The sequence below is a fragment of the Pseudophryne corroboree genome, chromosome 1 (assembly GCF_028390025.1).
Source record: "Pseudophryne corroboree isolate aPseCor3 chromosome 1, aPseCor3.hap2, whole genome shotgun sequence".
Classification (NCBI taxonomy): domain Eukaryota; kingdom Metazoa; phylum Chordata; class Amphibia; order Anura; family Myobatrachidae; genus Pseudophryne; species Pseudophryne corroboree.
This window is the reverse complement of record NC_086444.1, coordinates 342754088-342768433: the sequence shown is the minus strand read 5'-3', so window position 1 is coordinate 342768433 and position 14346 is coordinate 342754088. Positions and strand designations below refer to the sequence as shown.

General features: G+C 46.3%; 1 protein-coding gene across 8 annotated transcripts in view; it reads right to left on the bottom strand.

Moving 5' to 3' along the window:
* LOC135069306 (E1A-binding protein p400-like) overlaps positions 1–14346 on the bottom strand; it is a 318615-nt gene that overhangs the window by 162395 nt on the left and 141874 nt on the right. For all 8 annotated transcript variants that reach the window (XM_063964668.1, XM_063964667.1, XM_063964670.1 and 5 more), the window contains 2 exons: positions 13387–13564; positions 12504–12640 (listed from right to left, as the gene is read on the bottom strand). In XM_063964668.1, the coding sequence (XP_063820738.1) occupies positions 12504–12640; positions 13387–13564 (315 nt within the window). The remainder of the gene's footprint in view (positions 1–12503; positions 12641–13386; positions 13565–14346) is intronic.

Here is a 14346-nt window from a genome sequence, read left to right as displayed (position 1 = left end):
GCAACCAGGGCCGGCTCAAAGAGCCCGAGGCTGGTTTTGCTTAGGAGGGGGGACCTCACGCAATTTTTTTTCAAAAAATACACACTTTCCCATCCACTTCCCACTGATAAACATGCACGGATCTCATGGATCCCTGCATGCCTATCCAAACACGGGATAAAAAAGCAGGTCTGTTTTTTTTAGCACTTTTTCACGAATTGTATTTCTGCACGGCAGTGTTTGGCTATTGTCGGCAGTGTTTGTGATTTGCACTTTTTAGTAAATTCCCGATTTCTACCAAATTGCAGGCGTATTTGACCGATGGTGTATTGATTCGTGATTTTTTCCTAGGACTTCCAAAATATTACGAATGCCCTCATCACTGCCGAGATTTTTGCTTAGTAAATTACCGAAATGACACTTTGAAGAAAAAACGGCATCTCGGTCAAAATCGGGACCTTAGTAAATATACCCCATTGTGCATATTTTCTATCATCATCCACAATCTAAACAAGCAATCTTACAGGGGTAAATATAAAAGCCTGTAAACTGAAAGCATCAGCGGGCTAAAGCAGCAATCATTTATAAGGCAAACACAGGTTAGTTTTGGCTGTCCCTTAGAGATAGTTGTAACAATCCCTGATACAGTAGTTTTGAATGATCACAGGTACATTACATTAGTCCTTACTGGTCTTCCCAAGAAAAGACTCTCACCACTACATTCTATTTGAATCAGGGGCATTTTAAGAGAGGAGGAGGCCCGTGTGCAGCCCTCTGTTTCAGGGGACCCCTCCTCTCTGACTGATGCACAAGATTTAATACTTACCTCTCCTGGGTCTCCCGGTGGTGCCATCCTTCTCCACGGCAGCGGCAATAGAGTCTGAGAACAGACTCTATTGCGCATGCGCAAACCTCCGGGAACACGGCGCGGCGGCCATTTTCCCAAAGATTTTGCTAATGCGCATGCGTGAAACTCTGGAAAAATGGCCGCCGTGCCATCTTTCTGGAGTTTTCAGCAGGCGCAATAGAATTTGTTCCCCCTAGTGCTCAAACTCTATTGCGCTGCCAAAAAGGTATGGCATCGACGGGGGACTTCAGAGAGGCAAGTATTAAGCAAATGGGTGCACTGTGTGCGGGGTGGGCCCCCCTGGACCTGGGGGCCCGTGTGCCTCACATACACTGCACCCATTATAGAAACGCCAATGATTTGAATGCAGCTGCAAGGCAAATCGTCCTAGCAAGACGTTCATCGTCTGTGGATCCTCTCTGTCAGTCCCTCCATTGGTTGCCCATATTCTACCGTATGCAATTTAAAATACTTCTACTCACATACAAACCTATTAACCAACCATAAGGAGGCTGAATCCGCAACACACCCTGAGTGAAGGTATGGATATCAGGCAGGGTAGCAATCTTTCTCTGAAACCAAACCGACAAGGCCGAGATGTGCACCTTGATGGAGGCCAGACGCAGGCCTAAGTCCAGGCCTTGTTGTAGAAAGGCCAATAGTTTGGCCGTACTAAACTTGAAAACGTCATGATTGTGAGACGCACACCAAGTAAGCATTCCAGACCCTATGGTATATCCGAGCAGAAGCCGGCTTATGGGCCTTCAACATAGTTTGAACAACCGCCTCAGAAAAACCCTTGGCCCTCAGGATGGAAGCCTCAAGAGCCATGCCGTCAAAGCCAGACGGGCCAAATCCTGGTAAACACACGGGCCCTGAACGAGGAGGTCTGGTATTTGTGGAAGTAGAAGGGAACGATCTAATGAGAGGCCCTGTAGATCGGAGAACCAGTGCCGCCTGGGCCACGCTGGAGCGACTAGAAGTAGGATTCCTCCTTCTTGCTTGAACTTCCGTATTACTCTGGGCAGGAGTGACACTGGAGGGAACACATACGGTAGCCGAAAGTTCCACGGGATTGACAGAGCATCCACGAACGCTGCTTGAGGATCCCATGTCCTTGCTCCGAAGACCGGAACCTTGTCGAGACGCCATCAGGTCCTCATCTGGGAGGCCCCACTTATCCACGAGAAGTTGAAACACCTACGGATGTAGGCGCCATTCTCCGGCGTGCATGTTCTGACGACTGAGATAGTCCGCCTCCCAGTTCAGAACACCCGGAATGAACACTGCTGATATGGCCGGCAGATGGCGTTCCGCCCACTGAAGAATCCTTGATACTTCACTCATTGCCATGCGGCTTCGAGTGCCGCCCTGATGATTGATGTATGCCACCGTGGTGGCATTGTCCGACTGTACTTGAACAGGTCTGTTCTGTATTAGATGCTGGGCAATTGACAACGCGTTGAACACTGCCCGCAGTTCCAGAATATTGATCATCGGTTCCTTCAGAGAGGTGACGGTAGTCACTGGCAGAGGAGAGGAAACAACCATGCGCGCCACATGAGAATCTACAGGCGGAGGAGTTTCCCAATTTTTACACACCTCCGCAGAGAGAGGATAGCGAGCCAACAGTCTCTTATTCGGTGTAAATTTGTCCCCGGATTTTCCCAGGATTCCTGACGTATGTCAACCAGGTGTTTAGAGTAGGGTAGAACCTGCTTGACCACCTTCTTATGCTTAAACCGATCAGGTTTCTTGGAGACAGTCTCAGGCTCGGAATCATCAGCCACTTGAAGAATGAGCCATATCGCCTCAATCAATTCCGAGACATCCACGGATGATTTCCCCTCCCCATCTGAAACATCAGCGTCAGTGTCTGAGGGGTCAGTATATGCACCGTCCTCCTCGGAAGACGTGTCAGTTAAAGCCGCGGATCGGGACGAGGTAATGGCCCCTTTAGAAGATGACTTAGTCTTATGCGGGCGAGAGTGACCCTTAGATTTAGACATGGATCGGTTCAAATGCTGTAACTGAGTGGAACGCTGATCTGCCCATGGCGGGTTCACAGCGGGGACCATAAACTGTGATAGTGGTCAATTTAGTTACAAGCGTGTTTAACAGTGTGGGAAATGTAGCCCAAGGTGGTTCTTGTGAAGCCCCAAGTGCTACCGACCCACTGGGGGGCAAGGAACCCCCTGAACCTGAACTCTCAGCTGCTAAATTATCCTCCATTCCGTCAGTGGCCTCACTACCATGCAGTGTGGGAGAGGCCCCAACGTCGTTGCCACGTCTAGCAGACATAACTATGCGCACAGTAATGAGCAACCCGGTACAAATCGTAGCAGCACTATACCTAGTAAGAACTCTCAGAGAACAGCCTAAGCTGGCACAGACCGAGTGTTCAATAGGAATAGAACATATGGTGACTATAATTCACAAGAAAAAATACTCCAGTAGCATATATTGTGAAACAATCCTATATTATCATCAGAGAAAACCTGAAACACTTGGCCCCCACAGGTATAGCAATATAGGAATAGCACGCTGAGTGAAATACCCTGCAATAAGGCAACCACGCAGCAGCTACATGCACACACACGTATATGGGGGGTGATTCCGAGTTGTTCGCTCGTTAGCTGCTTTTAGCAGCATTGCACACGCTAAGCCTACGCCTACTGGGAGTGTATCTTAGCATAGCAGATTTGCTAACGAAGGGTTCGCTAATTTTCTCGTAACGATTACCCCGCAGTTTCTGAGTAGCTCCAGACTTACTCTGCCAGTGCGACGAGCTCGGTCCTTTTCGTTCCTGGTTTGACGTCACAAACACACCCAGCGTTCGCCCAGCCACTCCCCCATTTCTGCAGACACTCCTGCGTTTTCAACTAGCACGCCTGCGTTTTTCCGCACACTCAAATAAAACGGCCAGTTTCCACCCAGAAACACCCACTTCCTGTCAATCACACTACGATCAGCAGAGCGATGAAAAAACTTCGTTACGCGGTGAGTAAAATCCCAAACTTTTGTGCTAATTTACTTGGCGCAGGCGCGCTGCGTACAATGCGCATGCGCAGTTTGCGACTTATCACTCCGTAGCGAAAAAAAATAACGAGCGAACAACTCGGAGTGACCCCCATAGTTACAAACGTACCATGCAGAAATTATGTACCATAAACTGCACTGGACTAGCAAGTCAAAGTAATACTCAGTATGGCTATATGTGATAACAATAGATATAAAAAACGCAGTAAGCACTAGATGTATATCACAGGGTGTTTGTACCACACAACCCTGAAGGTATGCACTCTTTCTTAATTAACACAGTCGCAGTGACAGGTAGAATACTCAAGTGTGCTATGGGAAGCACAGCACTGGCAGTCAGGCAGTTCCACAGAGGAGGATTTGCCCCAGCGATCCCAGGAACAGCAAGGCTCTATCTGTAATGGCTGCTGACCGGGAGTGAGGGAGAAGGAAGCAGCTCCAGGGCGGGAACATTGCATAAATGGCGCCCTGGGGCTGGGGGGAGGGACCTCAGGTCCGGTCTGCTCCCCCTGCTGGCATCCCCACCAGGCGTGCGGGCAGTGAAGAAAACGGAGGGGGAGGGGGGGGGGGGGGAATGGTACAACGTCCCCCCTGACCTGTGCCCATAAAGTATCACCCTGGTGGCTAGTGGAACATCAGCCCAGTAATCCGTGTCCATGCCAGTGCGTGCGCGGCCCACCTCCTACGGCCGTACTGGATCACGGTGTAAAGTGCAGCACAGAAGCTCTTACCTCCCCCTTGTCAGCGGCCCCGCGAAATGGGAGACGGCGGCGTGTGTGTGACTCACGTGAAGAGAGAAGAATCCGGCGCCTCCGCTGCAGTGACCCGGCAACCGCGGCGCGGGAGTATACAGCGCCGCTGGGGGTGATGAAGCTGCAGCAGAGACGTCTATCAGACATAGCCTGCTGCAGTCCTTGTAGATTCTTCTTCTTTTCTGTCAAATTTAAAGCTAAGAATAGGCAGCCTGAGGCAGCCCCTTGTTAAGTGACCTGCTACTGCAGGCACCAACTACAAACTGAGCTCACTGGCATGGAGGCGGGGTTATAGAGGAGGCGGCACTGTGCATCTTGGAAACAGTCTAAAGCTTTGAGCCTGTTGGTGCCACGGATCAAGATCCTACTCTACAGCCCGATGTTAATCCTTGTGGAGCCCAGTGTACCCAGCAGCAGAAATAGTGCTTATCATTGTGTATCCTTCCTAATTTCCTATAGATTGTAAGCTTGCGAGCAGGGCCTTCCTACCTCTATGTATGTCTGTTGTTACCCAGTTTGTCTTATCACTTTGTTTCCTATTGTAAAGCGCAACGGAATATGCTGCAATATAAGAAACTGTAAATAAATAAAATACATTCATGTTCTACTCAGCATTGATAACCAAGTGTGACTGTTTTCCCCTACAAAATAAAAAGCTGTAGGTAACTACAATGTAACAATACATATCCAGCTAAAGGGAACTATATCACTCCATAGGTCTCAGCTGTGATGTGATTTAAAGAGATGTAGCAAATTTATCTAAACACAAAGAGATAAATTTGTTTAAGTGTATCGATTACTGTTAATCTGAAATGCCAAAGTTAGAGAAGTTGATGTCCATCCCGCACTAATTCAGTTGTCCTGGAAAAAGCTATTGGTGGAATCCAAATTTAAGGATAATGCACCTAAGACTGAGAATGATACATCTTGCATACTGACTGAGATGAGGATTACATATCCACCGGAATTACCTGTACACTGGAAACAAATATGGAGGAGGCCATTCAATATCAGCATTAAGTTGGGGATAATTTTACCAACTCATAGGATAAACAAGGAGACATAGAAAATAGTGCTTGTAAAAATAATCTTAGTTAAAAATATGGGGCCTTATTTAGGTTTGATAGCAAAACAAAAAAGCACACTAATGGGCAGAACCATGTTGCACTGCAGGTAGAGGGTGGGGAGCACATGTAACATGTGCGGAGAGATTTAGATTTGGGTGGGATATATTGTTTCTGTGCAGGGTAAATACTGGCTGCTTTATTTTTACATTGCAATTTAGATTTCAGTTTGAACACAATCCAGCCAAATCTAAATCTCTCTGCACATGTTACATGTGCTCCCCACCCCCTACCTGCAGTGCAACATGGTTTTGCATATTAGTGTGCTTTTTTGCTTTACTAACAAACCTGAATAGGGCCCATAATACATACATCACTCGTAGTTGGGCAATTATATCCACTGATTTTTGCTCAATCAACCACTGTATTTGCCACAGGACTAGCAAGTGTGGCACATAGGGACTGAGACCTCAGAATCCTGATCTTCCCAGAGTTGTATAGCACTCATACTACATTACTATGCAACTAATGCTGGCCATACATCTGAATGATTTTAATCCAACAAGAAAACTAGTTGGCTGGTTGGAATGATAATCTGGCAGTGTGGGAACAAATTATCATTCCTTTGCTCCCACATGCTGAACAATGGCAAAAAAAACGGTTGGTCCAACTAGTTGGGAAAATCAAACATGTTTGATTTCCCAAATTAATCATTTTAGTGTAGGGGGAACTTTTCCCCAACTAACCGATAAATTGCAGGACAAGCCGACAGTGTCTGCCTAATTTTGAGACACGCAGCTCTTCTTGACTTCGGTACAGCAGACATTTGTCATCTGCTGTTCTGGCCGCTCAGCAGGACCTCTGACCTCTCAGCACATGCCGCAACGGACCTGTGCTGCACAGATCCCTGCAAGCTCTGGGTGCAAGCTGCAAGGATGTCCTCCGACTGTTGGGGCGCATACCATGGCATCTTTCTGCTGCAAGGGACTTGCACTGCACAGACCCCTGCAAGCTCCGGATGCAATCTGCAGGGCCTTCCGGGGTGCATACTGTGGCATTTTCCTGCGGCACAGCCCGCTGTTATATGTAGTAGTGCTGGGTGGTGCTGTAATGTATTATAGGCAGTAGTGGTGGGCTACACTATAATGCACAATCAGTATACATACATTACAGCTGGAAACGCCATAATATACAGTGCTTATACAGGCTACAATAATAACATTCTACTTCTACACCACTGATGCTTTTTGGCAGCTTAGGTATGGTGCCAAAGTGAGGACCCTTATAATAATGCTATATCACTACTCGTTACTGAGGCGAAACACTGTAAATTGTGTATAGTATGGTGTACAGCAGACGCACCTTGCACTGGAGTGGCATACTGGCCGGCCCTTATAAGTAGTCCAGTTGCTGCTAAGAGGGTGAGTAGATACCAGTGTTAACCTATGTATACCAGCTCTCCCTTCCCACTGTATGCCAGCTCTCCCTCATGTATACCTGCTCTACTACCCATGTATAACTATTTCTCCCATTTATACCAGCTTTAACCTATGTAAACCAGCTCTCTCCCTCCCACCCTTACCCCTTAATACATACCAGCTGTCACTCGACACCAGGCACATTGGGGAGTTTTGCAAATGTCAGAGGGTGCTACGCTACGCTGGACACTGTGCACACTACTGGCATGTTCCACAGTGGATGCATCCCTTGGCACAAGTGACAACACATTAATCCAGTGGTTTCCAAACTTTTTTGAATCACGGCGCCCTAGAATATCAGAATTTTTTTCACGGCACCCCTAGGCCAAACATTTCTTATTGAGAAATTCAGAAAGAAGTATTACCCCATCTGTGTCACCCCTGTCTGTCTACCCCTCCCCTTAGAATGTAAGATCTCACGAGTAGGGCCCTCTTCCCTCATGTGCTTTACGTTTCTTACTTTAATAATCCTCAACTGCCCAGATCCCGCAGTTTTTTGGCCACCTGGAACTTATCTCTATGTTTACTGGTGTAGTTATGCTTAGTTGCCCTGTACTTGTCCTATATTGTCTTCAACTGTAAGTCACTGTTTTCCTGTTTTGATTATGTGCATATGTACTCTGTAATTAGGCGCTGCGGAACCCTTGTGGCGCCATATAAATAAAGGATAATAATAATAATAATACATTAAGTAGATCGCGTTTATATGTCATCCTCAGGGTCAGTTGTGTGGCGAGGGACAAGATTTGCTTCTGTTTGGCCACATATTTTATGACTGGCAGCCACCAGCACTGGTTTTGCCTATTATATTGACCATGAATAATTTGAATTGGTCCTGGACCACCAACCCAGGACACCCCTGCAAGTGTCCGAGGCACCCCAGGGAGCCACGGCACACAGTTTGGGAACCTCTGCATTAATCTTATTTACACCCTGGTTACAATCATTTGAAAAACTTAATAGTGTGCAAATAGAGACATTCAAAAGTTTGCTTTTCCTAAAAAAAAATCCCAAAACAAATATTTATTTATTCAAAATATGAAGAAGTGGGCAGAAACTGCCCGCCTACTTCTGTGACATCACACGTTCGAGAGAAGTTGGCTGGTCTGATGGAAAAATTGGCTAGGTGTGTGGGGCAGTGATTTAAATGGACAGACAAGTTGGATGGTTGGTCAGTTGGATGGTTGGAGGAAAGTTGGCCTGGTGCATGGCCAAAAATTACTGTCAGAATAGAGGACAACAAAAAACTATTTATCTGAAACCTTTCAACAAGCACAGCTGCACCTACTGCATCAGCAATATTTAACAAATCTAATACATATATTACTCAAGCACAAAGCCCAGACATCACAATTGCATAAAAGACCATTCTTACAATCCAGACCTAAAAATTGAGCAATCTTCCACCCTCCTCCAAATATAAACATTTTTACTATCCTGCATAAAAATGTTTAAATTCAGATGTAGTTGTCTTTATGGCTGTTCTAAAGGCCCGTACACACTAGGCGATTTTGGAAGCGATAGCAATCATTTTTACCCTCCTAAGCAATATCGTTTACAATATCGCCCAGTGTGTATGCTGCTGAAGACGGCCGATGTGCACTCCCGGGGGTCGTTACCGACCCCCTGTGTCATCTGTACAGCTCAATCTGACGACATCGTCCAATGCTGCATGTTCTGGCCAGCCTCAGCATGACTTCACTGCACGATATCGCTAGCGATACTGCACAGTGTGCATGCACACTGTTGGCGGCCCTGTCGGGGAGACAATAGGCGATATCGCTCCTGGAGCGAATCACCTAGTCTGTAAAGGCCTTAAAAGATAATTCAGCTGATGGTGTGCACCAATTTGTCCATGGAAGAAAGCTGACCACCAATTGAGTTTCATGAAGTTCTGGTACTCGGCTTTCCTGGAAGAGCTTCTTATGTTTTAACATGAGGAAGCACAATACATAAAGAGGTGCAGATCCCCTGGTCCACCAATAATCACCAATTTTCAACACTGCACATCTTGACCAATGAGCCAACTTGAAATGAACAATGTTTCTGGGCCCTCTTTGAACCACGTGCTGTGGGTGATGTTCATCTAAATACTTCCGTTGGAGTGAACTCTAATGTAAAAATTAGTACATACTGGGGGTCATTCCGAGTTGATCGTAGATGTGCTAAATTTAGCACAGCTAAGATCATGTTCCCAGATATGCGGGGGGACGCCCAGCACAGGGCTAGTCCACCCCGCATGTCTGTCTGGCTTCCCCCGTACAAGTACAAAAGCATCGCACAGCGGCGATGCTTTTGTACTTGTTGAGTAACTCCCGGCCAGCGCAGCTCCTGAAGCTGGCCGGGAGTTGCTCGTCGCTGCCCCTGGTTGCAGCGGCTGCGTGTGACGTCACGCAGCCGCTGCGGCCCGCCCCCCCGCACAGTCTGGCCACGCCTGCGTTGGCCGGATCGCGCCCCCAAAACGGTGGCCTAACGCCGCCGTGCCGCCCCCTCCCGCCCATCGACCGCCTCTGCCTGTCAATCAGGTACAGGCGATCGCTAGGGAACGACGGCCTTCCACCGTCCGGTATGCGCCGGCGCATGCACAATTCCGACCCGATCGCTGCGCTGCGAACAACTGCAGCGAGCGATCGGGACGGAATGACCCCCACTGTACATTTGTGATCATGTTTTAATGCAATTCTTAATTAAACTAACATTTGGTAATCGTGTGTGGATCCAGTGGTATAGAGCTGCTTTCCTCAATGCAAGTAATGGGATGAGTACAATACCCTTTTCATATCGAGTCTCTAACCTGGAAAATTTACGGGTCAACCCAGGTCCTGACTTGGTGTGAAAGGGTCAACTTGGGTTGTGAAAGAGGATAAGTGGTACTGACTGTGAATCAGAGAGCAGCAGCACCAGAATTTTTTTTAGTAATTCTCCAACAATTGTAATGGATTTTAATGTTATACTGCCCCCTGAAGGCTCAAGGGAGCAAAGCATCACAGCTGAGCTCAAGGAGCCACAGCTATGGCTGTTGATCTGATGACTGGGTTTTAACAACCTGGCATCATATTCTTCAGGGGGCACCAAAACCAAATCTTGAGAAGAGTTTGAGCAGTAGCTGTAGAAGAGCCAGGGTAAAGAGAATCACACTGACAGAGATGAGAGAGAACCCCACCCTCCTTGACAATGAATGCAATTTTAGAAATTAGAACATACAAGCTGATTGATGTACAAGACAGATGGATCAAAATGCACTATTTCGGGCTAACACTTACACGCAATAATCTATCCCGACTGCCTTGTATGGAAGCTGCCATTCTGACTTAGGGGGTGATTAAGATCTGATCACTGCTGTGCGTTTTCGCACAGCGGGCGATCAGTGATAGACTGCGCATGCACCGCAATCGCATCGCCGGCGTTCGCAAGGTGATTGACAGGAAAAGGCCGTTTGTGGGTGGTAACTGACCGTTTACTGGGAGTGTCAGGGCAAACGCAGGCGTTCCCAAGCATTTTCAGGGAGGGTATGTGACGTCAGCTCCGGACCCGATCTGCCTGTTCTCATCATACTGTAGGAGTATGTCTTGGGCTGCGCACAGACTGCACACAGTAGAAAAATCATTTAATGGTGAGTGAGGTGTGAACGGATTTGCAGCTGTCCGCTGACTAGGGGATTTTTAACAGCACGGCGTACACATGAGATCGCACACATGCACGGTGAATATACACTCCCCTTGGGCGGCGACTATCTGAACGAAGGACAAAAATTTTAGCAGTCCAGCGATCAGGTCTGAATCACCCCCTTAATTTTCTGACTGCTATACAACAGTCCAGATCCAAAGTAAGCAGTCAGAAGAAACCAGCCTCAGACGGGATCAGTACTAAATGCCGGTGGTCGGAATCCCGGCGGTCGAAATACCGACACCGGAATCCCGACCACACAATCCCGACAGGGGTGGCGAGCGGAACGCAGCCCCTTGCGGGCTCGCTTCGCTCGCCACGCTGCGGGCTCGCTTCGCTCGCCACGCTGCGGGCACGGTGCCTCGCTACGCTCGGCACACTATTATATTCTCCCTCTATGGGTGTCGTGGACACCCACGGAGGGAGAATATGTCGGGATTGCGGCGGTCGGGATTCCGGCGTCGGTATTTCGACCGCCGGGATTCCGTCCGGCGGCATCTTGACCGGATCCCCCTCAGACACGCTCAAAAAGTGCTGCAGCTCTTGCACACATCACCAAATTCCAATTGCTGGTGAAGAAGCCTAGTTGTGGCAGCTATTATTCTCCTACAACTGGAGGCTGCATGATGGCACAACCAGCTAATGTCTGGCGTCCAGGAATGGTCAATAGTGATGCCAGGATATCTATGGGGCGCTAGCCTGAGGGGCAGACTGGCCAAGCAAGTGAGGGTGTGGCCATCTCCCATTGTGAATACCGGGGACCCTATTCAAATGCTGAAGGGAGCGTAGTCACACCGTCTTGGTGGAGTAGATGCGCCTATTTGGCAGCCCGGGCTCGGGTTGTTGGTGTGTTACAGGTAGCAATAGAAGAAAAATTAGAAAAATCTTTAAATAAACCTTCTGACAAGATGGCAAAGTTAGACCATGCTGAGAGAAATAGATTTCCAGTTTGTCAAAGGTAAAGCTTACATATTTTAGCCCAGTGCTCCTTGAATTCTTTGTATGTTGCATAATATTGAACGTTTGCATTTAAGGTTGTTATGTTCCACAGCAATTTGTCAAAAGCAGACCTCTGTAAAGGATAACTTGTATGTCAATCTTTTATCAGCATTTCAATAAAAGTGCCTTATGATGTTTGTAATTTTTCCCCTTTGCACAAATGTACAATTCAATGACTAAGGGTGTGTACACACGGTGAGATCTTTTCTTTCGATTTGGACTATATAGTCAAAATCGCAAGAAAAGTTAGTGCAAATCGCAAGGTGTTATGCCACTTGCGATCCCGATTCGATCCCGATGCGCGGTCCCGCCAGGTCGGTATCGCAAGAAAAGATAGACTGTGCAATCCTTGCTAGATTGGTGTACGATCTAGTTCATCTCACATGTCAATGACATCTCACATAAGCCAAAATCTCACATAGCCAAAATCGTAAGCACACATAGTCCATATCTCAAGAAAGGTTAGTCAAAATTGGTGGTGCTGGGCTCCGGGGAGTTCAGGGGAAATCACAAAGTGAAAATCGGGCATAGCAAGGATCTCACCATGTGTACACACCATAACATTTTGGATAATCTGTCAGGGGTAAAAACAAAACGAGTACATGCAATTAAACAGTGGCTTTGTGTTTTGTTCCCGTAAAAAAAAAAAAGTAAAGCTTACACACAATTATTGCTTTACCTGTCTCTTTTTTCTTAGTTCTCGCTGTTTGCCAAAATATAAAAGCAGTTTTAAGCTTGGGCACCATCGTTTAAATTCCAGCTCCCACTTCAGAATCTTACAGCTTCTGACCACAATCAGGTGTGGGCCCCAGTTACCTATAAATGACAAGAATTTATTGGTTAACAGTGATTCTCTAGTTAATAAAACTTAGACAATCTGACATGCAGCATAGAGCACCTCAGCTCCAAACCTCACATGGACCAGGTTGCTTTGGCTGAAATAAGGGATCGAACCAAATCACTACTACAAAAATAAGTTTATTTTACAGCCTTTGGCTGCACACAAACCACATTTCATAAGCTTGAAGAGGAAGACTTGTCACCATTACAATTACTATATTCAGACCTCTATATATGTAGATTGAACTGGACAACTGTTAGCATTAGGGATTGTAGAGATTAATTTGATGAGGTTCACCTTGATGTACTGGATGGGCACGCATTGCTGAGCAAAAGTGCTAAGAAACTCATTTATACTCCATGAAAATTGTGGACTTTATCATAATTGTTCTGACTGTAAGTACTCTTAGTGCTTATAGCACACCTGCATTTTCTTTTTCCTGCAACTCTCAGCAGGTAGCACCTTTCATTATGATTAAAATAAGGGTGTGCAGTTTAAGACCCACTCCCCTTTTTGATCTGGATAATAAGATATTCAAAAGACAAGTAAATTACATGATAGAAAACACCTACATTATCTAGTCCCAAAATACAGAAATGTAATTAGTAGTAACCAGTGTGTAATTACATAGCAAATCAAATGTCCCCTTAAATATAAAAGAGAATATTCAAAAATGTAAACTATTGATGTTAAAGGCAAACATGTTATTCTATTTTCTCACCTTCATTACTGGCCAGATGTGCCATGAGAGCAATCACCTGAACATTCTTACCCAGTCCACCCTCATCAGCCAGAATACCATTAAGATTCTTCTTGTATTGTTTCGCCAGCCAGTCTAGCCCCACCTGCTGATATTCCCGAAGAGTACCGTGAAGCAGCTGTGAGGGCCGTGTCTTCACCTGAGAGGAAAACAGATGGGTCTCAATATAAAAGGCAACAAGCGTCCATATTATGGCGTAGCTTTCCTAAAGCTATTAAAAGTATAAAGTGGTCGTGTTGCCAATAGCAATCAATCAGCTATGATTTCCCTATTGCATCCTAGAAAATGATAGACAGAATCTGATTGGTTGCTTTGGGCACCACTTAACACTTTTAGAAGCTTTAGTAAATCTACCCCTAGCTCTTACTTTTGCTGATTTCAGTTATTAGTTCACATACAGTAGGGGGGATTTCTTTATTACTAACAAAGGCTCCTGTAGTATTTAGATATAGCATATAATGCAGCCCTGCTCCACTGCAATGGTGATGAAGGATTTTGCAGTAGGGATAGAGCAACACAACAGGCCACATGGTAATGAATAATATTACCACAAAAGGTTGACATGACACTCTGATGGACAGATGTGTAAAACAGATGTCCAGAGGAAAGAATATGTAATGGATCGCATTACTGCCTCACAGCACTGAGGTAATGGGTTCAATTCCCACCATGGCCCTAACTGTGTGGAGATTGTATAATTTCCCCATACCTGAGTGGGTTTCCTCCGAGTACTCCGGTTTCCTCCCACAATCCAAAAATATACTTGTAGGCTACTTGGCTCCTGACAAAAATTAACCCTTGTGTGTGTGTATATACGTACACGGACAGACTAGACTGGCCAAGTGGCTCTTATCTGCCATCAAATTCTATGATTCTAAATGCACCTCTTCTTCCATCATATTAACCTTAATACACAGACTA